This window comes from Gasterosteus aculeatus, chromosome 16, assembly GCF_964276395.1.
Source record: "Gasterosteus aculeatus chromosome 16, fGasAcu3.hap1.1, whole genome shotgun sequence".
Taxonomy (NCBI): Eukaryota; Metazoa; Chordata; class Actinopteri; order Perciformes; family Gasterosteidae; genus Gasterosteus; species Gasterosteus aculeatus.
The window spans coordinates 6,912,416-6,936,864 of NC_135704.1; the positions used below are offsets into that span (position 1 = coordinate 6,912,416).

The 24,449-nt window shown below is 46.0% G+C and overlaps 3 protein-coding genes across 3 annotated transcripts; 2 read left to right on the top strand and 1 right to left on the bottom strand.

Annotated features, from left to right (window-relative positions):
* The first annotated feature begins 238 nt into the window (after nt 1-238).
* Nucleotides 239-3,316, top strand: LOC120834101 (tubulin alpha-1B chain). Its single transcript, XM_040201894.2, has 4 exons — nt 239-531; nt 1,374-1,596; nt 1,698-1,846; nt 1,927-3,316. Exons 1-4 carry the CDS (start codon nt 529-531, stop codon nt 2,902-2,904), a joined length of 1,353 nt encoding a protein of 450 aa, XP_040057828.1. The 5' UTR covers nt 239-528; the 3' UTR covers nt 2,905-3,316.
* A 131-nt stretch (nt 3,317-3,447) lies between these two features.
* wdr75 (WD repeat domain 75) lies at nt 3,448-15,165 on the top strand. Its single transcript, XM_040201870.2, has 21 exons — nt 3,448-3,741; nt 3,950-4,079; nt 4,708-4,773; nt 5,020-5,119; nt 5,398-5,522; nt 5,779-5,849; nt 6,147-6,263; nt 6,790-6,878; nt 7,027-7,185; nt 7,498-7,554; nt 7,864-7,979; nt 8,185-8,360; nt 8,472-8,629; nt 9,074-9,254; nt 10,687-10,781; nt 10,884-10,979; nt 11,106-11,275; nt 11,528-11,587; nt 13,134-13,283; nt 13,396-13,487; nt 13,798-15,165. Exons 1-21 carry the CDS (start codon nt 3,656-3,658, stop codon nt 14,015-14,017), a joined length of 2,514 nt encoding a protein of 837 aa, XP_040057804.2. The 5' UTR covers nt 3,448-3,655; the 3' UTR covers nt 14,018-15,165.
* Nucleotides 15,166-16,804: 1,639 nt separating this feature from the next.
* On the bottom strand, nt 16,805-24,185 carry slc40a1 (solute carrier family 40 member 1). Its single transcript, XM_040201889.2, has 8 exons — nt 23,822-24,185; nt 23,605-23,672; nt 23,089-23,248; nt 22,732-22,847; nt 21,190-21,316; nt 20,627-20,872; nt 19,883-20,509; nt 16,805-19,481 (listed from the first exon to the last, which is right to left on the bottom strand). Exons 1-8 carry the CDS (start codon nt 23,853-23,855, stop codon nt 19,165-19,167), a joined length of 1,695 nt encoding a protein of 564 aa, XP_040057823.2. The 5' UTR covers nt 23,856-24,185; the 3' UTR covers nt 16,805-19,164.
* Between the last annotated feature and the right edge of the window lie 264 nt (nt 24,186-24,449).

Genomic DNA, 24,449 nt, shown 5'->3' on the forward strand with positions numbered 1-24,449 from the left:
GGTCAAATAACTGTCTGTGAAATAAATCTGTGTGGAAATTTGAGGACGCTAACTGGCTAACTTGTATATCACACATTTACACATTAAATCCTCTATTGGCCAAACTGCTTGAGAGACACGCTTACTGCGGGCCATTTCTCCACAGTTTTGCTAAAATGTAATGGATTTTTAAATTTTTATAGAAATCACTACTTTGACTGAAATGAACGAGACAATAAAGTTACTTGGCAAAAAAAGCGAAATGGGCGTTGGTATTCTACGTTCGTGTCCGCTGAACGGCGTAGCTACTGCGTTATATAACATTAACACAACCAATAGGAGAGGGGATCACGTGACTTTCGACCAATTGAATTCATCGGTGCTTTTACACCGGGCGAAAGAGCATAAATATCGCGGCTGGAGAAGACCAACGTCTATTCGGCTTCACTCTGAACTCACTTCACACTCACTGCTACGTGCAATATCGCCTTGTTCGCTTCCAAACATCCAAACATATTTAATAACTGTTTTGTTCAGATTCAGGAAAACATGGTGAGTATGCAAGTATTAGTTATGTTCTTTTGCTCGTGGATCCGTGTATGAAGTATGTCATCGCCTGGTAACGTTAGCTTAGCCACCGTTATCAACGGTCACCAACGGTTAATCGGTTAAACAAAAGGTAACGTCGCGTAACTTAACTAGAACCGTTGACCAAATGTGTTTTAAATAGGCCCGTTAACTGTAATGTGAGTAGTATCGGGTAACGGCTAATGTGAAAGAGCCCAACACATATTAAAATTGTGTCCATTTCTGGCTTTCATGGCTGTTCAGCTTCAGTAAGTTCGGGTCAACGTCTTCTCGCCCTAGACAAAGCCTCCGTTTTTACCGCCATTTTTCCGGCTCAAGTGTTTAATGAAACTGCGATCGCAGGAGCTTACAGACGCTTAAGGATCACCACAGAATAATGACGGGGATATGTTCTTTCTTGCTTAACGTTTATTAGAATTTATTTTATTCATGGCTTCGTGACTTTGGTCATGAAAGTCTGTTATGTGGTTGTAACTGTTATGTGGTTGGCTTTTAGGCGAAATTGTTAGATCACGTTATATTTTTAAATTCCAAACTTTGTGAGGGGGCGGGGGTTGGACTGGACTATTTAATATATATTTTGTTCAGATTCAGGAAAACATGGTGGTGCTAGTATTAGTTATATAATCTTTTTTTTAACCAAATTCAATGCGATAGAAGTATGTCATCGCCTGGTAACGTTAGCTTAACCACCAACGGTTAATTGGTTAAACAAAAAGGTAACGTTACGTAACTTATGTAGAACCGATTGTAGTTAAGTTCGTTGCTTTATTAAAATCCCCAACAATTTTTTCCGCTTTCCACAGCGCGAGTGCATCTCCATCCATGTTGGTCAAGCCGGTGTCCAGATTGGCAACGCCTGCTGGGAGCTGTACTGCCTGGAGCACGGCATCCAGCCGGACGGACAGATGTCCGACCAGAAGAACACCGGAGGAGGAGACGACTCCTTCAACACTTTCTTCAGTGAGACCGGAGCCGGAAAGCACGTCCCGAGAGCGCTTTTTGTGGACCTGGAGCCCACCGTCATCGGTCAGTGTAATCCCTTCAGGCTGAGCAATAATTAAGGAAAATTGAAATGTTGATAGTAGCTATTTAGGAAAGTTAAGAAACGAAAATATTTGTCTCTCCAGATGAGGTGCGCAGTGGGACTTATCACAAGCTGTTCCACCCTGAGCAGCTGATCACTGGTAAGGAGGATGCTGCTAACAATTACGCCCGTGGACACTATACCATCGGCAAAGAGATCATCGACCTGGTGCTGGACAGGATTCGCAAACTGGTGATTAACATAATACCCGAGGATCAATTGTCAAATTCTTATGAAAAGACGGTCTCATATGTGATCCCCCTCTCCCACAGTCTGACCAGTGCACCGGCCTTCAGGGCTTCCTGGTGTTCCACAGCTTTGGAGGCGGCACCGGCTCCGGCTTCACCTCTCTGCTGATGGAGCGTCTCTCTGTCGAATTTGGCAAGAAGTCCAAGCTGGAGTTCTCCATCTACCCAGCCCCCCAGGTGTCCACCGCTGTGGTGGAGCCCTACAACTCCATCCTGACCACCCACACCACCCTGGACCACTCAGACTGTGCGTTTATGTTAGATAACGAGGCCCTCTTTGATATCTGTCGTAGGAACCTCGATATTGAGCGTCCCTCTTACACCAACCTGAACAGGTTGATCAGTCAGGTTGTGTCCTCCGTCACTGCTTCCCTTCGTTTTGATGGCGCCCTGAATGTTGATCTGACAGAGTTCCAGACCAACCTGGTGCCATATCCCCGTATCCACTTCCCCCTGGCCACCTATGCCCCCGTCATCTCAGCCGAGAAGGCTTACCACGAGCAGCTAACCGTGGCACAAATCACCAGCTCCTGCTTTGAACCAGCCAACCAGATGGTAAAATGCGACCCTCGCCACGGCAAATACATGGCTTGCTGCCTTTTGTACCGTGGTGACGTAGTGCCCAAAGATGTGAATGCGGCCATTGCCACCATCAAAACCAAGCGCGCCATCCAGTTTGTGGACTGGTGCCCCACTGGGTTCAAGGTTGGCATCAACTACCAGCCGCCCACCGTAGTTCCTGGTGGAGATCTGGCCAAGGTCCAGAGGGCCGTGTGCATGCTGAGCAACACCACTGCTATTGCAGAGGCCTGGGCTCGGCTTGACCACAAGTTTGACCTGATGTACTCCAAGCGGGCCTTTGTCCACTGGTATGTGGGAGAGGGGATGGAGGAGGGAGAGTTCTCTGAGGCCAGAGAGGACATGGCAGCTCTGGAGAAGGATTATGAGGAGGTTGGAGCTGATAGTGTGGGAGATGATGAGGAAGAGGGAGAAGAGTATTAAACAGACCTCCCGTATTGATCTGTGAAATGTTCATTGTTCATTAACTGGACTAAGTGTATTCTTTCTTTAAAACACTTTCAAGTTTATTAACGTTATCTATCCAAGACTTTATTTGGAGAGCCATGTAGAAAAGGTTCAACTATAATTGCTTTATGTGAATGTTATCTGTTGTGAAGGAGCAATTACTGCAGTGCACTGCAATTTAATTATATTTGCTGCTCTTAAGTAATTAAATTTGTAATTCCAAACGCTTCAAATGTAGTTTATATGGTAAGGATAAGAGTGTGTATTACAGAACCCCAGGAAGCACTGTTGTTATCCTCCATAGTACCACTGTAATGCTTTGTATGAATGTATTTATCTTGTGCAGCTTACAGCAGCAGTAGGTCAAATAAAAAAAATAAAAACATAATAGTATTATTTTATAGTGGCCTCTGTGTGTGGAGTCTGCATGTTCCCCCCGGGTCTGCGTGGGTTCTCTCCTGGTCCTCCGGCTTCCAGTCCAAAGACACGTGATTAACTGCCGAGGAACCCCCTCCGCTTTGAAGATTGAATAAAAAAAAGTCTCTAATGTGTTAAGTCCACATTCTCTGTCATTCTCAGCCAGCTGAAACAGCGTATCGCACCTGCAGAGTAACATCAAACTCCAGTCCGACAGGGGGCAGCAAACCACCTTCAAGCAGAGAACCGGTGAACGATCACAAACAAGACGAGGCGGCGGTCAGAGGTTAAAGTTGAATCTAGTGAAAACATGGTTGAACACGGGGATATCCGCGTGGTTCGCCGAGGTGGCAGTAAAATAAACTTCAGGCAGCCTGTCATAACCAACGATTCGAGGTAAGCGAGTGGTTTCCGTCCGACGATGTTTACTGTTCGGGGGGAAACAATCCGGCGTTTCTACAAGTTTGTTTTAGCCGCGGAGCTCGAGCCGGCGCTAGCACCTAGCATTAGCATATAAGCACAAATATAAGTAAAGCCATTATGGTCGTTTCGCCTGTGAACTTTAAAGACGTGTAAAAGCGGAGGCGTGTGCGTGTTGCTGCAGGTTGCTGCTGTGCGCCTCGGGACACAGCGTGAAAGTGTTCAGCACCTCCACGGAGGAGTGTGTGCACGAGCTGCGGGGACACACCGACCTGGTGACCGGTGTGGTGGTCAAACCCTCCAACCACCTGCAGGTAAAGTCCTCTCCCCACGCAGCGTGGCCCCCACTTAGCCAAAGAAAAGCCCTGTTCCCCCTTGCATGTAATGAGGACTCACGAGTGGTGCTGAAAGCGGCTCACGTTTAACCACTAAAGCAATTCATTCGATGACTGAACATCATAATGAGTGCATGCTCAATATATGTTTTAATGTTTTCATTTATTAGGGCCTAGTATACTTGTGCTTCTCACAATCAGTTCCTAGACGGCTTAGTGATATCAATACAAATATTTTTTTAGCGGCTGTTTCCATGTATATTTTTTCTCATTAATCCATAGGTTTACAAATTGTTTTTAGACAATGCATCAAAATACGTATCACAACTTCCTAGAGCTGACTTCTTTAGAAAGTTAACTTTATCTGAGTGGTATCCCAAAACCTAAACATCATTTCGTGTGTGTGTGTGTGTGTGTGTGTGTGTGTGTGTGTGTGTTGACTTTGAGAGCCTCTGGGTTGCACGTCTTGTTGCTACTTGACAATGTAGAAGAGTTTACTTCTTACTTTCCTATTTTTTGTGCATGCATTATAAAGCAATATTGTTGTTTAATACTTTACTCAATTACATTTCACTTCTGTGGTGACGATAGATTTGTTTGGTTGCAGGCCTACTCCTGCTCACTAGATGGCACCATCCGGCTTTGGGACTTCACAGATGGCATCCTTATCAAGGTACACCTTCATTCTTGTATTGTTTTATTTTTATTTTGCTCCAGTCTTTACAGTCAGTGTCTCTCAACCATATTTAATTCATTATATAGCTCGCTGTATGTTTTTATTTTTTTGTTTTGGACTATATGCACTGATAGTATCTACACGCTGAAGGTTTATTCCACAGCAGAGACAGCGAGGTGCCCGTGTTGTTGTTTTTTCTAAGGTCCCGACAGTCTTGTGTGACAGCTGCACCATCTTTTTCAGACATACGATATTGGATACTCGATTTACTCCATCCACACCTCTGCATTCCACAAAGGGGTCGTCTTTACTGTTACTTCCACAATAAGTGACAAGAAATCTGGTAGGTTTGACCCTTTTCTTCATTTGTGGTCATTGTCTGTGTGTGATGCTCCATCTGAAAAAAATTCACAGAATTGTTTTATAAGTTCTTAAAAATAACAAGAGAACCTGATGCTGAAGTAATACCCAACTGCAGAACCAGGCTAGCTGTCTATATAACTTTTTTTTTTTTTTTTTAAATAGGTCTTAAAGAATTTGTAAAAGTACACTGATTAGGAATGTGTAGTTGGCTGATGTTCGACTGTATGTGTGTGTGTTTGTGCGTGTGTGTTTGTGCAGAGTCGTTCCAGCTGGTCGCGGTGCATCTTCCGCAGAGCGGAGATCAGCTGGTAAAGGCCCCGGAGCTTTCTGCTGTGATCAGTGACGTCAGTTCCAACCCGGGGGCCATTGTCTTCGGCAGAGGGGTACGTACACCACCAACACGCGCTGTGGAATAGTTGCATACACACAATGATATTTCCCACTCGTTGACAAACCAGATGGCTTTAATAACAGGAGTTATTATTCTGAATCATTATTTATTATTTGGTTGGATATAAATCACCTCTATTAGGAACACCCCGCCTCAAATTGTCACCAGCGTTTACGTAATAATAGGTTTTAAAATACAGATCCTTCCTGCATTGATGAGTTAATAACCAGAAGTTGCCTTTCTCACAGGGGGAATATATTGCTTCAGCTAATGGTTTGCATCTGGAGGTCTTTTTCTTCAAGAAGCAGAAGACGTACAGGTGAGACGCGATGCGAGATGCTTTGGTTACAAGGTGCGGACGTTTTTTGTAGATGATGGAAAATTAATTTGAGATGATCACATCAAATTGTCCAGTAAAACCACAAACCATCCACAACGAAGATGTGTTTTTCTATTTGGACACAAAACGATGGAGTTCAGAAGTGAAGTTGTCATATTATGACGTTGTTATGCGTATGAATCTTCATGCCAATAATGATTACAAACCCACATCTGCTTACAAAGCCATGAGAATGTTAATAACTCTTTGGGCCTGTCCTTGCGTGGTTGTGCATAGGTTTTTCCTCAAAAAAGACACCAAGACGGGGGGCAAGAACACGTTCATGTGTGTTGCCGCTCACCCAAAAGATGACTGCATCGCCACCGGCCATGAAGATGGCAAGATTCGCTTGTGGTGAGTGTGGTGATGACGGCCTTGGAGCTGCTTCACTCCAGAATTAGGGCTTCAAGTAGTGTGATTGGGGGCATTCTTATTATTTTTGAAAACCTTTTTAATGCCTATGCAGGTTGGTGTTGATCTTGTGTATGAATGTGGCATAAGCTGCATATAGGAAGTGGATGTAAACACCATAATGTCACCCGTTAGTTTTGACGAGGGCTTTGCAGCCTTTTGAGTTCATCATTTGGTCGTCACCATCTTGGTTTCTGGCCTTTTGCGATATTGTTTCTCGTAAAGTAAAACATGACAGGATATTTTTTTTCTAAGATTTGGCCCAAACCTTTACTTGAAACCTGAACTTACAGAACTGGTTAGGTCACTAACTCTTGCATGCTGATCTTTAAAATTTCAAGCTAAATGTCTTCTAGGAAATATGAAGTACTGACGTTTTGGACCGACGTGGATGGAAGCTGCAACATGACTGGCTTTCAAAGCAGTGGACGTTAATTCTAACGTCTCACATTACTTTGTATCCTTTCAGGAGAAACTTCAACCACCAGAAGGAGTACACGTACTCCACCTTGCACTGGCACAGCAATGCTGTCAGCTCAATGTGCTTCACACCAGAAGGTACACACATTATTATTTTTAATCCCGCTGTTTTAGCTACAACGACCAAATTTGCTTTGGATTTTGTTTTAATTGTTCTATTAAAAAAAAAAAAGGCACGTCTGTCCTGGTCCTGCTTCCTATATCTATTTTGGCTTTGTTTTACCAGGCACCAACCTGTTGAGCGGCGGCGTGGAGTCGGTGCTCGTCCAGTGGCGTTACAACGACGTGAGCCAGCGGGACTTCCTGCCTCGCTTGGGTGCCGCCATCACACACATCGCCGTCTCACCCGACGGAGCTCTGTCCTGCACCTCACACAGTGACAACAGTAAGACCGTTACCTTCTTTATACAGTCTGATGAATCTGAAAATGAGGATAACCTGTGGATAAATTACAGTAATGGTGGATATCATTTTGCATTCAACACCATCCAGCATTTAGTGCGTTATTGTGCAATGGTAGTGTCCTGATATGAACTCTGGACACATTAGCATTGACACATTTTGCTCCAAAGAGTTCTTGGTTGTCTCTAGGTGGAGAAAGTCAACTCTGAAAAATTAAATGTAAAAGGGGTTACTTCTGCTATCCAGTGTGGAAGGACGGCTTTGGTAACCGGTTTCTGTCTCCTCTTGTTTTAAGAGATTACCATCATCCAGGGCATTAAGGTGTCCGCTGTCCTTCAGGGCTTGGTCACAGGTGAGTACACACTGTACAACAAAAGGGTTCATTGATAATACACATGTCTAATAAACAACCTTTGTCAATCCTGGAAACCATCCTGCTTCTAAGAAAGATCTTGCCCATCATAGAAAAATAAAATATCTCAATTTCAGTGAATTATTGTCCAAAAGATAATTCTGGATTGGTGCAGGAGTAAAAGTTGCATCACATAGACAGTTTGTACATTTGTCTTTTGCTGGAGGCAAACCTTAGTTTAGTTACTGAACCTGCTTGGTTACTTGTATAAGAATGATTTTTTTTTACGTCGTTTTCCTCTTGGTGCAGGAGAAAGTGTCGAGACGGACTTGATGGTGGACCCACGCAGCAAAGCCTTGGTGCTGAACGGGAAACCAGGCCACCTGCAGTTTTACTCCCTCAAGAGAGACAAACTGCTGTACAACGTAAGAATTCTGCTATATAAACGGACATATAAGCCCGACCAAGTGACTTTGTGCGCCAGGTCTGCGGCTTTCAAGGACAGAATGTTCTGCTACAGCAAATTTAAATTTCATTGGCATGGATACGAGTGCTTTCAGACGAGGTGTTTTCATTACAAACAGCTCTTGCTATTTTAACTAAAGTCTGTCTTCTGCTTTCTTTCTCCAGCTGGACATCGTGCAGCAGGAATACATTCATCAGTTGGGCCTGCAGCAGTTTAAGGTGGTTAAGGTGGCTTTCGATGCCTCTGGCAACTGGATGGCAACAGTGGAAGAGCGAAAACAGAAAGATGCTGAGCAGGAGCTCAACTTGAAGCTGTGGGCTTTTGACGAGCAGACCCAGAGGTACGTGCGTGGAAACTCTGCACAATTCAGGTTAAACTGGTTTCTAAACACTGCTGGAGGGGGGGGAATGGACCCTGTGACCCTGTGACACGTTGACCGTATCGCCTGCAGTTTTGTGCTGAACACGACCGTCGCGGACCCACACGAGTCCCGGATTACGGCCATGTGCTTCTGCCAGGCCGCCGCCAGTCAGACCACCATGCTGATCTCCGCCAGCGAAGACGGACACTTCAAAGCCTGGCAGTTGCGCCGATTAGCCCCCGGTGAGGGTAAGCAGTCCAGCTCGGCTCCTCTTGGTGCATTCCACCGACAGGCAGAGATTGGCCGATCCCAGCTCTTAACTGTAGAAGGCTTTAGACTTCTATGAAGAATGCTCATGACTCGGCCCTCACCTAAGGGCACTCGTAGCTCGCTAGTGATCTGTTGTCGTTCTTGTTTAGTTAAACTATAACTGAAGCCCTTTTGAGATTCTTTACTATATCTTTAAAGCACAATGTTGGAAGAAATGCACCAAAGCGCTAAAACATGGAAACATCCCCGCAAAATACAGGTTGTTGCTTGTTTATTTACATTTCTTAAATTCTCGTATGGTCAATGTATAGATACTATTTTCTGTGGCATGTATACGATGCTGAGATCCAGAGTTAACATCTTTTCGTTTCTCTGCACTCTGCCCCCCCCCCCCCCCCCCCCCCCCCCCCCACCTTGAACAGACGACGGCCCTTCCTGCTTGTGTGACTTTGTCGGAGCGTACCGCGGCCTGGTGCCCTACTGCTGCTGCTTCTCGGCCGACGGCTCTCTGCTGGCCGTCAGCTTCCAGGAGGTGGTGACCGTGTGGAGCCCGGCTTCCTGGGAGCTCCTGGCTACTCTGTCCCAGCCGCCCAAAGCCATCAGGTGAGCGCTCGGCACCTTCGCCGTGTTTGTAGTAGTAAGGACCCGCTCCACCCTGGTGTGTAAACTCGCAGTGTTGAGAGAGGTGGAGGTGTTGGTTTGACTAAATGGTTTATCTTCATCTGCAGTACAGGTGGATGAAGTGAGGAGGGGTGGGCTGTGTAACCTCAACTCAGATTATATCCCTTTTTAAAAAAAAATTGTTATGATAGTTTGAAATCAAAACATGTCATCCACGTGAATTGTGTAAATCCGAATGTTTTTTTTATCTGGGGTGGGGGGCAACCAGCCAGCGTTTCTGAGATTTGGAGTGCGACAAGGAGAAAATGTGTCGTGCTGAGCCTTGACCAATCGGCGTCTTTTACCCTCTATAACTTTTCATCCTTTCACTGCATCACCAGTTTTGCCAACGTTCCGACTTTCTTGCTAAATCTTTTCAAACACTCTGGCCCACTTTTTGGGTGTTATTGGAGCCCCTCCCTCAACAAACAAGTGACACTGTACAGGCTCCTCTGCGCTGGACGTTCTTGAGCACTTAAACGATCTCTTTAACCACACTGGCAGAAGTCCAGAGCCTTGCTTCTGAAAGCAGAGCCGAGGATTTACCGCCTGAAACAAATAAGCGCTGCCTATCAGGGAAACGCCGGCTGCACTTAGGAAACGTTGCTGGAGTCTGAGAAATGTTGGCCACCCCTCCCCCCTCAAGAAGGGGCCCTCGGGTCACTGAGGACACAACTACTTCCATTGTTGTTCTTTAAATATTCCATCTGAGTCAGCCTTAAGCATACGCTCAACACAAACTGTCTTCGATCTCATTTTTAAAACAATGAACCGCACTAGAAACGGTTAGTTATCACTTCATGGTTCCGTGTTCTTTTACAGGAATATACAGTCGTCCCAACTAAAGATGTGTTACGGATTAACGCGATCATTGAAAAGGGCAGACTTGTTTCCTTGGACATTTTGGGAGCTGAATGGGGGAATTTGAGTGTAATGAGACTTATAAAAAATGTGAATCAGTCAGCTGTGAAAACAGCTGACTGATTCCGCTTTAGAGTTCCTAACTACCACCTGAGGGTGTGTAGCGTTTACTTTGACCTCCAATCTCGCCCACTCTGGAATTTGCCTTTTTTTTTTTCCCCCATAACTTGCCTTTTCTCTATGCCAAAACACAATCCACCCCCAAAAAGTGTTGAGGTTATCAAGAAGGTGTGGATGTTTTAACAAACTCAATGTTTCCAGGGCAGCACTGTAAAGTCATGACTTCTCTGCCAGTCACACACTTTCTGTGTGTCCAGTTCTTGGTGGGTGTTCAGACCAAAGCAGAAACCTCGGCGCTAATCCCCTGAAATATGTGTAGTTTTGAGACGCTGGCTGGTCCGGGTTTGTCCTTGGGATTCTTATTTAGAATATCCTTTTATTCATCCTCCACCAGGAATCTTTGCTTTGGGCGACTAAGCTGTTCCAAGTACCTGCTGGGAACCACCGACGACCACCTGCTCTGCTGCTGGAACCTCCTCACCTGCTCGTGTATGTGGGGAAAAAAACTAGCTGCTGAATGACTTTGTACACTGTTTGTTTTGTACACGTCTAATTCTACCTCCTCTTCCTGTGTGCCGTCCCCTCCTGCAGTGGAGTGGAGCACCTCAATGGACATCAGCTTGCTGCTGGGTGACCCCCTCACTGAGAACATCGCAGCCTTCTGCTGCCACGCTGGATCCACTGACTGTAGGCTTTAAACTGGGCGTTTTAACATTTCACACACAAAGATCATGCCTGTTTATCTGATTTCTATTGGGGCCGAATATACATGAATTACTGAGATGGGTTTTTTTTTTCTTTTTGTATTCTCAGTGTTTGTGTTTAAGCCCAGCGAGCCTCGGCCCGTGTTTTCCCTCAAGGCCGTGTGCTCGGGGAAGGTCACGCACGCCGTCTTCGCCCCGAGGGAGGAGATGCTGGAGAGCTGTGAGGAGAGCAGCCAGTGGCTCAACCACTCACAGCTGTACTTCCTCACTCAGTGCATGGTACGCAAAGGAGATGATTTTAAATACATGGTCTGTTTATTTGACATTGGAACATGTGCTATATTCTCCTCAAGCAACAGACAAGCTCTTGTTTTACTGATGAATACGCTAGTGATTTGGATAATGATCAATTTGGTTGGGTTAAACTTACTGGACACAATATCTTTAGGCTTTTGTTGTGTCTCATGTGCTCTGACTATTGTGGCTATTATTGTATTTATAGTGTTTGCTGATGTGCTCGCTTCTCTACAGGACCTCATGACATTCACCACTAAGGCGGAGGAGGAGAAACTGATGGCGTCCAGCAAACAGGTACAGCGCACTGACCACAGCAGAGCAGTACAGGTGCTCCCATCGCCTGATTCTTTCTAAATATCCAGTGTTTCCATATTACATGTCATTTAGCTGACGCTTTTATCCAAAGTGACTTACAATAAGTGCATTCAACCATAGGGTACAAACTCAGAAGGGCAAGAAAAAAAGAGTAATTTTATCAAATAAGCCAATTTGCCATAGATAAATGGCATAAGTACAGTTTAAGTGCTACAATTAGTCTTTTAGTCGAGGTAGAGTCTGAAGAGGTGTGTCTTTAGTTTGCGGCAGAAGATGTGAAGGCTCTCTGCGGTCCTGGTGTCGTCAGAGAGCTCGTTCCACCATTTCGGAGCAAGGACAGCAGAGAGTCGTGATCTAGTCGAGTGTTTTGCTCTCAGTGAGGAGGGACAAGCAGTTTTGCAGATGCAGAGCGGAGAGTGCGGGTTGGGATGTAGGGTTTGACCATGTCCTGGATGTAAGCTGGACCCGATCCATTCACAGCATGGTACGTGAGCACCAATGTCTTGAACTGGATGCGGGCAGCCACCGGTAGCCAGTGAAGAGAGCGGAGGAGTGTGGGAGAATTTCAGCAGATTAAGGAGGGAGAGAGAGGCGGCTCTAGCAGTGTGGAGTTGCTCTGAGACAGCAAGGAGAGCAGTCTCTGGAGCGGCCTTGAAGCCTGACTGGTGGGGGTCAAGGAGGAGGTTATGGTGGAGATAAGAGGAGAGTTGGTTAAAAATAGCACGTTCAAGAGTTTTGGACAAAAAGGGAAGAAGAGAGAGCGGTCTGTAGATTTCCTCAGAAGGATTGAGGGTAGTTTTAACCAACTCTGGCCTCCTTCAGAGAATTGGGAAATTGAGGAGACTGGTGAGGAAAGGAAGAAGGTCAGGTGTGATAGATTGTAGTAGATGTGATGAATGGGGTCAAGAGGGCAGGTGGTCCGACGGGCAGAGGTTACTAGGGTAAGTATTTGGTTAGGGGACGACCGGGGTGAAAGCAAAATGAGGGCGATAGAAGTGAAGTCAGTGGGACGCAAGTAGGAGGAGGTGGGTTTGAGAAAGAGGAGCGTATGTAAATAATAATAAAATCGAGCTTTTTCAGACAACAAAAGACACACTAAAGGCATTTTTCTCTGCACTTTCAAGAAATGAATAATAATAAAGCTCTGCAACATAAATAAGGCATCAAACGGAACATGTGATCGGTACCGTCCGATATTGTTTCCAGTAATTGGACCCAAAAATCCCGATTGGATCGCCCTCTCTGTAACGGAGGTTTGGCCCGTTTTCGGCCTGCCACTCAAGCGCTCAGGATGTCGCATCCCGAAACATGTTTGGAGCAACATGACTCACTATGAAAAGCGCTTGTGGGTTACTTCGCTAAAGTTACTAAAACGGCTAAAGCCATCTGTGGATCCACTTCGCCTTTAGTTGCTCTTATAAAGTATCCAAATGCAGCCCCTTTGTGTTTGGCTCAGCTTGACCTCTTGAAAACTGTTGACTTTTTTAATGTGAGAAATGTCCTAACATTGTGACTTCCCCTCAAGCTTCTAATCGATGACAGTGTTGCCATGACACCCTTCTACCTGTTGCTGGGGAAACACCGGAAAGGAGAAAGCGGAGCCGCTGCGAGCGGCGAGTCGGCCGGGAGGCCTCCTCTGCCTCCTCTGCCTCAGGGCTCCGGGGCCGTCAAAGAGGTCCGTAGTTGAGTTCCTGATTTGTGACACAACTAAGAGTTTCACATATCTTGAGTTTTGTCTTTTTGTCAATCTGTTGTCCGTTAAAATGTGCTTTTGTTTTTCTCGACAGCTCCTGCGGACCCCCGCGCACGTTCTGCCCTCAACTTCTTTCCTCTGTTCGATGTTTGTAAAGTCTCTGCTCGTCTCTGTCGGCGACGCCAGGTCAGTAGTCTGCCGAGCCGCTCCGAATTCCACATTCTACTTAAACTAGTTCTACGAAAACTGGGGGGGTGGGGCGATGTGAGGGCGCATTGTTGGCGTCTCTAATTTCGTTGCGGTGGCCCTGGTAGTGTCAGCATGAGTTGACAATTGCAGACGGAGTTCAGGCTGTGCATGACTCAGCAACTTAAGCCCCGGGTTAAACCTGTGCACACGGGGGGAATGTGGGCTCTTGTCTGCAATATCACAAACGTTAACTCTTTTTGTGTGTGTGTGTGTGTGTGTGTGTGTGTGTGTGTTCTCACGGCCTCAGCGAGGAAAGTAAACCCGCAGAAGAGGAAATGAAGAGTGAAAAAGAGGAAGAGGATTCAGAGGGAGACATGGAATCCAGCGCCTCAAGACCGGAGCGCGGGTCACTTGCTCGTCGGTCGGCCGAGCCAGCAGCCCCCCCTCTCACCAAAGCCCAGCTGAGAGAACTGAGGCGGGTGAAGAAACTTGACCACAGCTGGCTCACAGGCCTCCTGCGCTCTTGAACATGAGCGCGTAAGAAGACATTCACACAGATACAGGGCCTAAAAGTTTTTACCACCTTAATGGTTTTTTTTTAGTTTGTTTCTTAGTAGTTTGATTTTCACACAAATCATCAGAGTGGATTTCTTGCAAAGAACAAAACAATGTCAACATTTAAACAAATCTTTTGGCAATTGCACCACAGAAAATATTTGAGTGCTTCTTCTGGCAGCAATTAGTCATGAGTGGACGTTTTATATCGGGTTTCTCATTCAAACAACTAAAACCTCTCCCCGCTTTCTGAGCGGAGAAGGTTGGACGGCGATCTGGTGTAAACTGGCAGGTCTCTCCACATACTTGAGACTACATTGATGTCAGTTAGTTGATGACGCCTCTCCAGGACATTTTTTTTAAAAATTTTTTTATGTAATAACATTTCATGTGAAAATAAATATTTTTCCCCATTCAGCAAATTTGTCTTTCAGACTGCAGGTTTTCTGTGTATCTAGCTGCCGTTGTGGGGGGCAAACACCAACATGACACTTCACAGACCTCCACGATACACGAGCTGTCAGACTTCTGCATTCATCAGCAGTTTGGACTCTTTTGTGAACCTGACTCCCTTTAGGACGCCAGCTGTATAGATCGCTTCACCGCGTTAGGCCCTTCAGTTAAATGGCTGCCTGTGACTTGCATATTTCATTTTCCTCCCCAGTTGCTGGAATACGTTCAAAAGACATTTTCATTTAAGCCTCGCGTGGTTTTAATTATGTGAGGACCTCATGTTTTAGTACAGTGTTCATGCCATATTAAACTTTTTGTTGAACTCCGAGGAAGAACATTCTCTGGCTGGCAATCCGTTTTCCTCAAGAAGTGCCGTTTGACAATATATTATATCAAGGGGCTTTATTTTGATGCTTCTATTCAACGTTTCACTTCATACGACTGTGTAGACGGTGGTTACTTTCTACTTTTTTTTTCATGCACATGAAACACCTGTTACACACATAAAAGAAACCATGTACAAAAGAGAAGACCAGATCCACTAGCATTCAATGTTTGAACCAGAAAGAGTGAAAGGGTGAGGGGGGGGAAGTCTTCAATAGGCACTGTATGCATACACACATTTAATTTTCCTTTTATAAATTGAATAAACCAGCCTTTCCTAAAACTTGCCTTGATGTTTCCTTGTACTTTTCCTTATTTATTTCACAATACTGGTTGAGGTCTTAAATCTTGTGACCTTTTTAAAAGTCACATTATTGCTGCAGTAAAGTCTGGTGAGAGGCCAGAAGTCCTGAGGAAGAGGTCCGTGTTTCATAAGACGACACATTTTTCATGTCAGCATTTTCCGGTTCCTTCCTCTGCTGTGGTCCGGCTCGGGGGCCTCCCCCTAGAGAGGAATAGTCTTTTGTGCCTTCTCATGATCTGTTATGAGCTTCGGAGGTTAAACAGGGTCATCCTACCCATCCTTATTGGATCCTAAGCTGCTTCTCTGTCACGTGTGTGAACTGGGATTGTAAAGCAGAACAAAAACACGTTCATTGACCTCTGATTACTTGTGCTGAATTTACTTTGGCTGGAACAAAAAAGGGATGTAGTTTACGTCTTTGAACTCTGACCGGAGTCTTTGTCCACCAACTATGCATTTGCCCTTGAGCAAGGCACAACATTGAGCCTTAGGCTTCCCTGTATAGAAATGCACATACTGTAGTTTATATTCAAACAAACACTTGCTGGTGTCCATGAATGTAGCCTTGAGTTATGAGCTCCAAGCAGAGGTGAGGAGTGTTCACACAAAGGTCCGGTAAGTTCACTTTAAAGGCCAAAATATCTTTATTTTTTTAAAACTTTGCAGTCTTTTTCAGTTCAGCACATACTGACACCAACTCACTCCCTCTAAAACCTTCATTCTAACCTGTAAACTGAGCTTAGCATAAAGAGTAGAAACACTGCTTGACCCAAATGTAAAAGGAAAACCGTTGTCTATCATAAAGGAGCCACAATGTACAGAATAAAGTATGTTAAGTGCGGGTGACACCCAACTTTCCGTCAGTAGTGGTGCCGGTTAAATATTGTTATGTCACCTTTGACATAACGGTTAAAGGCTGAACACGGGGTGTTGAAAGCAAATCCTGATCCTGCATGTTTTGTTTCTTGATAAAACTGCTTCTCTAGAAGTGCTCATCATTTTAGACGGTATAAGAGATCCTACACAATAGAGGAAGATAGATTTCCCTGTGTGCTCATATCATATGTGGACGTTGTGTCACTGCAGGGAGCTGCTACGTGCCTCTCACACAGGCCCGTCAAGTTGTTTCTGCACAAAACTGTTAAATGACTTCTGTTGTCATTGAAACAAAAGAAACATGAACGACAAGTTCATACTTAAACATGCTGCAGATTATGTTCTTAAAAAAACATGTTTGCTGTTACTTAAACCTTTTAAAATTGGTACTTTATTTTACTTCATTATCATAAATAATTGCTTCTGATGGCATATCAGCAAAAAATATATAAATGCACGGATTTAAAATGAAACACAAAGTGCCAAATCATGGCACGCCAACATGTCCCAGGCCGTCACACAAAAAACAAGTCACCCTTTGTCTTTTCTGCAGGCATGCAGGTCCAGATGATCCAGCTCAGCTCAAAGTCAGCGAGTTTAACACTGCCTGCCTAAAAGAAAGGGATTCTGGGGAGGAAATTAGCAGCCAACTGCTGTGGTATGTGACCTCACACAGCAGCAGCCCGAGACCGTGCAAATAACACACACACTCTCTCTGACACACACTGCGTTATAGAGGAAGGCCATTATAAATGTTTTCTTTATTTAAAAGACATCATGCAATACAAGGAGTACTGTTTCAGTGGAGTGCAATCATTGAAGGTAAATAATTTCTTTTATGATTTAATGCTTTTGTCAATTGAATTACAATGACACCAATAACTTTATATATATATACACACACACACACACACAGAGAAATAGATTAAAGCAGTATGATACAGACATTAAATGAAGTAATTGCTTTATATACAAACTTCCAAAATCTTTAAAAAGATATGGCAATTTAACACAATCTTAACCTTATGTGTATAAAAACATGTAGAAAAGTTTAAAATGGTCAGCATTTCCAGACCAACAGCACGAAAACAACACACACAAAATGTCTATATATTTTTTCTATTTTTGCATTTTCTAATTTTGCATTTAACCTGCCTGACCGCTGTTATTTACATTACAAATATAGAGTTATGGCAATGTAAGGTTTTCCTGAACCAGCAGACCGAGCACCGTAAGAGCTGGTTTTGTTCCCGTGCCCCGGCTGAGCTTGAGGTTGCACTAATCCCGGCTGGAACATGGAAACTGAGCTCCACTGCCGGCGGGTCGGCACCTCACGCCACACCTGCAGATATCCTGACTCAGCATGTGCAGCTGAAAAGTGGCCTTCTGTTCTCCTCCATCTGGTGTGGCTTCCTCCGTTTCCAAACCAAACACCACCGCCCGCCCCGGCCTCACCAAAACCATGGCTAGACTTTTGATGGGCAGGGCGCCGCTTATAACCAACCTGATGTATCCGCACGTGTGCGTTTAACAGCTGTCGAGGCTGATTCACAATAAAGGCGACAGAAACGTAAAGAAGGCCAGAGGCAGAGAGGGACTAGTTACAGCTACGTCAGTTACTTTAGTAGTTTTGGATGAAAAAGTTACTTACTAGCTAATTTCAGAATGTTCCCCATCACTTTTAATTAAAGCTACTTTGCAAATGTCCCAGATTTCTACTCCACCTGTCTCTGGAAACACTTCAACTTACGAAATTAATTCACAGGGGAAAAAAAGCATGCTAAAAAAGCCACAACCTTCTTTGAGATGCTACTGATACACATGTTCTACAAACGTAAAGCCAAAGGCTTCAGTAAAATGTGTCCACTTCCTTTGAGGCAATAACAACTAGAACTGAGATCCAGACGCCGTTGGCGGTCGAGAGCCGGCCGGGCTGGTTCACTTTTTCCTCGAGTGTTTTGCTACGGGCCTTTTTTAAGCACGATCCCAACAAAGTGTCCGAACAGACTGACAATAAGTGATTGAAAAAACAAAGGATTGCGCAGGGATTAGTGGGAGAGCCAGGACTTGCTTGTGCAAAAGTATTGATCAAATGCCTGATCACGTGTGAGGTGTAAGACCGACGTCAATCACTTAAAGTGCCAGTGTAACAATAATGATTGTGAAAGAGAAGGAAAAAAAAAAACATAAAATCAAAATCAAACAAAATTACACAATGACGTAAACTAATTGAAGTACAATCGCAGAGTGGGTAAGACATATCCAGGTATACTATTGTAAACTGTACTGTATATGAAAAATATATATTTGGAATGCTGACGGATATCTGGTTTCCCCTTACTTCCTTTATGCCACATATGGACTTTGGTAACTGAGAGATATTGAAAAGGCTGCATAGGATTTTAGGATAGGACAGTTTTGTGTTTGGTTAAATAAATGCGCCCCCCCCCCCCCTCACCTGGAAGAAGACATCCACAACCAGCTCATCCTACTCGTAAGCTTTTCCTGTCAGAGAACAGCTGCTGGACACAACTACAGCACCAATGACGTCGCTGACAGGCGAGCGTCAGGACAGGGCTCATCCTGTCCTTCGGGTCCTGGGACAGTCAGTGTTACTCCGAGCGTCTGTGTCTCGTCCCTGCAGAACTTCTCCCTCATTCCCCTTTAGTTGAGCTGAAGCACCACTACCGAAAGCTTTAAACTCTACAGCAAGATGGTGTGTTTAGGAGGGGGGAGTCTTTTGACGGCGCCTTATTCCCTGAGTTTGTTAACAGGACCCACGTGGGGGTCAGAAGCCTCTGTTTGACAGTACGCGTGTTGTGTCTAAACAGATCTAATCCCAGACTTCAGAGAAAAAGAAAAGTCAGAAGAGCCGGCCTGGTCTACAGTTTCACTGTGGATTAGTTGTCCACCGCGCTAAGCTTTCTACTAGTGATTAATGCTGTATTCACGGCTGCAGTATGCATAGCATGTTAGCTTGCCCTTTCGTGGTTTACGTTAGCAGTAGCATTCTGCCAGCTACAAGCAAAGATGTTAGTAAGATGCAGGGGTCGGGTATGGCTTGAGAACTATGTACCGGGGACGGATTCTCTTGGATGGGGTTTAGACGGTGGTGGGAAGTGAGAGGGCGTCTACCGTCTCCACCTTCTGCTCCTGCGAGCAGCACAGGAAGAGGCGACTGCCCAGGCTCTTGAAGGCGAATCCAAAGTACATCATGTGGCCCATGGCCACGAAAGACACGGAGATGATGACCAGCAGGCCGAAGGCCTCGGGGTTCGGGGCCAGAATCACCATGATGAAGTGCAGCAGGTCCAAGAGGTAATTCATGGAGTTCTGGACGCCGTTGATCACACCTCGCTCCGACTCGATCACATTCTCCTGGATGAGCTGGGTGACTGTCAGGTCAAAGGACCACAGGCCTGCAACACAGAGATCAACAGTCTGTCCTGATTCTACTTTTACAGCCACATCATAACCGCTTCGGAGAACGACGGCGGCTGTTGCAGGAATTGTCAAGCTATGTTATTGGAACCAAAGGTTGCGAATATTGCTCTGGTGTCCGTGGCTCAGCTGTAGAGGTCTTACGTGCGCAACCCGTGGACCCGTTTGAGTCCCTTGTAAGGAGTCATATGTTCGGAAACGGCCTTTTGCAATCTCATGAGCGGAAGCGAACACTGTAATTACCTTTTAAATAAGACAATAAAAGTCCGGTGGTAAAGTATAATAATTGGAGCGTCTACTCTGTCAAATACAACATTGTGGTATTTAGGTAGCTGACACACACAAGAAAACTAAAATCAAGGGGCAATATTACACTCACCAACTCTAGCAGCAATTACGCCAGCAAACAGCAGACTAACAGACATGTAGGACTGCAGGGGCGGCACCTCGTCAGCCGGCGCGGCGGTGGTGGCGTTCAGCCCGGCGAGGACGTGCTCGGCCTCGGGCAGCATCTTCTCTCCGATCAGGTGCGTGTAGATGTCCTGGAAGGGCGAGACGCTGAGGTCGAAGGGGCTCCCGGGAGCGAAGACGGAGACCACGCACAGCACGAGGCAGCACAGCTGGGCCGTGCCCGAGATGAAGCCCGTGCGGATCAGGCCGCACTTCTTGCGAACCCAGGTGAAGGCGACGGTGCCGCAGATGCCCGCCACCGCCGAGGCCCCCATCAGAAGGCTGAGCACGGAGCCGTTGAGGCCCTGCGTGTAGGCGTAGCCCGTGGTGATGCAGTCGAAGCCCAGCACCGTCATGTAGAGGAAGGCCAGGGACATCCCGGCGAAGAAAATGTTCTGGTTGTAGTAGGCCACCCAGCCGGCCTTCAAGGTGCGCAGCGGTTCGGACATCTGGTAGCAGCAGCCCTGCTGCTTGGGGGAGTCGGGTTTGGCCGCGACGGAGGTGTCGTTCATCAGCGGCAGGAAGGAGTCCTCGGGACTCTGGCCGCTCTCCGAGTCTGACAGAGGGAAGGGACACGGGAGAGATTTGGGATTCATTTAGTCAGAACAACACAAGCAAAAAGCTTTCCAAACTGGAATCCACGACTTGGATTGGTTACGCATCTCGCAGCTACCTTTGGACGGGCTGAGCTGTTTCATCTCCTGTTGCTGCTCTTTCTGGCCGGCTTTGGAGGCCAACGCCGGCGTCTTCTGGTAAACCTTCCACAGCAGCGCGTACTCCAGACACATGGAGCACAGGTTCCAGCCTGAGATGAAGCCGCAGCCGATGAAATGGGAGCCGAAGGACATTATCTGGCCCACCAGCATGGGAGCCAGGATGTTGGTCAGCTGGTCAATGATACGCACGGTGGCGTTCATGTCTGTTTAATACAAGAGCAGGAAAGGTCAATATCATCAGTTACTATGCAACCGGTTAAAACGGCTGGATTTCATATTCATATCACACACGGTTTTACTGAACTGATGGAACGAGCACAGCAGAGAGATAAAAAGGTCATCAAATGCATGAGTGTTCCCACCATGTGAGCGAATCTTTGAAACAGATAATAACATAAGAGGCAACATTGAGAGTGAGTCAGCATGCGGGGGTCAAAGTCTGCCACACGGAGGAGCCCTGATAACAGGTCAGATGAGGCCGGCGTTGGGTGATAACCAGCAGCGGGTAAGAACCACTGACCTGCCAACTTGCTGCTGTCCTGACCTGCAACAACCACCACCCAGTCCCTCTGGATGGTGATGGATGTGGCCGTACTGGCGAGGTTGGCAATGTTGGCGATGGTGATCACCAGAATGTAGCAGGTGGTCTGAAAAACAAAATAAGGATTTACATTTTTTTTTGCATATTACTGTAGTAAAGAATGAGGCGTATCTCAGTCTAAAATCAAACAAAGAGTCGATATGATTAATAACTATTGCCTCTATTTAAGCAGTGTTAATAGGTTACTTAATCATCCCAAACACACACACACACACACACACACACAGCTCAACAACAGTGTTATTTACTTAGTGGATTGTTTCGTTTGAAAGATTTTTTGAGGGCTGCAGAGGTGAAGACTAACAACAAGACTATTCTGACAGACTATAAATCTGAAAAAAACACATTTTCTAAGCAGATGTGTACGGTTTCTGATCCCTTACATGAACTTGTCAGATTCCTCTGTGCTGGCTGAATGTGTATTAGTCCACAGCTTAATCGACCCCCCCAACAGAGGCTACACTTCCTATTTTAGTACCTTAACAGTATATTATATATAGTCACTAGTGGGCTAAAAAGCCTCCAATTTTGGTAATATTGATCCTTCAGTTCATGAACGACGCCTTTCTAATTCTGTGAAAAATAACAAGAGCAACAGAACGCTCGACATGTGACCCCAACAACAGAAGTGGTCAAAAAAAAGCGCTGGTTGACAAAAAAAGCCACAACAAACAGCATGTTTCGTCTAGAAATGCCTCACTTGTGTAAAAAACAAGGACCGCCTACTTTGTCTACCTCTGCGTTCACATTGTAAAGCAGCAAGCGCTTCGACGGCCACATTTCTCTCTCTGTCATGTGACCGGCCTTGAGGAACCTGCTGACACGCTATCTCCTATTTCACTGCCCCCGTCCCCCCCGCCCCTCTAAAAACCCCATCACATGGGGAGGATCTTTCTGCGAGAAAGCCGGAGGCGTCTTACAAATGCAGAGTTCAACTCCGAAAGACCCCCCCCCCCCCCGACAGAAAGGCGCCTGTGTCGTTTCCCCCCCGACGGACAGAAACCTGTCGAGCCGGCAGCTCTGCATCTCGGTCTGCAGGGACAGTGTCCGAATCGCTGTGGCGAGGGAGCCACATAGCTCGACATGTGCAAACAGGCCGCTGTGCCAATCACTGACGCGGAGGTTATTTTCCTGAAGAAGGCGGCGCTGTGACCCCTCTTTGTTAAATAAGAAACCCGAATGGATTACGATTGCGAGCCAGCAGGCTTTGTGGTCTTGTGATTACAAATATTACTACATTTAAGTGTTTGGTGCAGTCCAAGGTCTCCTGGAAGCGAACTACAATCTTTTTGCCCATCTGTAAAAGCTGCTGAGGTCATCATAAATGAACCAGCAGTCCATATCAGTAAAAGCTTTCAATCTCAGGGTCAGCGCTTTGTACTTGAGGAAAGGGAGGAAATGGGTTTCAGTCAAGACCTTGTTGAAACAACCAGTGAGTAAGCAAAGACGGGGGCATCTTACCAGAACCCATCCATTGTAAAGCTCAGCAAGCTGCTCTTTGAAGTTGAAAACAACCATCAGTAGGATCCCACACACGATGACGCAACTGTTCTGGACGAGCAGCGACGTCTGGGCCACTGTGGAAACAGCGCGGCCAACATTAGCGACAGAAATCTGATCAAAGACAACGGATTTTTGTCTGATAGCCGGTTCATCTGAGCCGCTTCAGCAAGAGGATTGGGTAACTAATCTAATAACGTCTTTGCCAAATTCCTCTGAATAACCATTCGACAAGAGGTGCATTTGACTGTGAAGAGGAGGCTGAATAGCCCATAACGCGGGTCCAATCATTATCATACTCATAAGGTGACACGTCACCTTTGAGCCTGGGATTCTTGTCCACCCAGTCCCCGATGATGGCCCCCAGCAGCAGCACGGAGCCGGCCACCACCAGGCCGTACACGGCCGTGAGGAGCAGGCTGTTCCCATACAGCTCCACCAGGAACACTGCCACAGCAAAGTTCCACATACGGTCGCCCTGGAAAGGCAAATTACGGTTATTCAACAGTTGTTTTTATTACTTATACATTAGGATGTGGTTTGAATTAATAATAATAACAATAACAACGTGTAAACTAACAACCTCTTCAGTTTAATTGATCACTTGGAGGTAATTGTAACAAGTGTGCGGCACCGAGAAAACATGTTATTTTGTTTAGTAGTAACAGTCGTTTTACCATATAATGTAACAATAACACATTCATGTGGGATTAACTTTGACCCCGCAAAGCCACACGGCGAAGCCCGTCCTCATGATGGAGATGCGTGTAATAAAATGTCACTCAAAAGAAAAGAAAAATCAAATGTGTGAGACTGTGACAGCGACTCACTCACCCACGTTGACAGCGCGTGGCCCATGTAGATGAGGAATTTGGCTGAAGTGAAGAAGTCCCGGACGGACTCTGTGAGGAGAAGACATTTCACGGTCAGGGTGAGAACAACGGGGGGGGGGGGGGTGGGGGGGGGGGGGGGTCGATAAGTCTCCTCCATCCAGCGATCGCTCGGTTTTTTAGGAAATATTGTTTCGCATGCGGTGAAAACACGAACCTACCCGAGCATGTCTTCTTGGGTGCAGAGTTATCCATTGCAAAGCGGTCCAAAGTGGCAAAAAGCAACCCAGTGAATTTCCTTTCTGGTCTTTTCTGTATTTGCTGTCTATTCTTTTGTGATGTTGCAGCAGGTCGACCTCTTGCCTACCGCAGCTTCTGACGCGGCGTCTCTCCCCCTTTCCTTCCTTCCAAACTTAGCTAACACTGTAGCTGAAGTCGGAAAGCAATTGTTTTATGGCCTACAAAGTCGTTTTATTTGCCGAAAGAAAAAAAACAACTACAACACCCCGGAGCTGCTGCTGTGGTCGCCGCTCGGCTGGACGGTGCCTCTGTTCTGCTGCCTCGCGCTCGCGCCCCGCCCCTAATATACTGACGCGGTCACGTGACGCGGCAGTATTTACACGGTGTCAAAAAAAAAGAGGAAGAAAGAAACACCCCGAACGAGTGCGGTCATCCCACCACAAGCGTGAATAAGGAAAAAAGAAAGAAAGATGGGTCTTTTCTGCACACAAAAAAAAAGAGTCATCGTTACGGCTGTCGGTTGGCGAGGCTTTGTTTTGAGTTTCCTCGAGCGGAGATGATGAGTAACAGACGCCAGGGAACATCTGGACAGAGGTGAATTCTACAAAG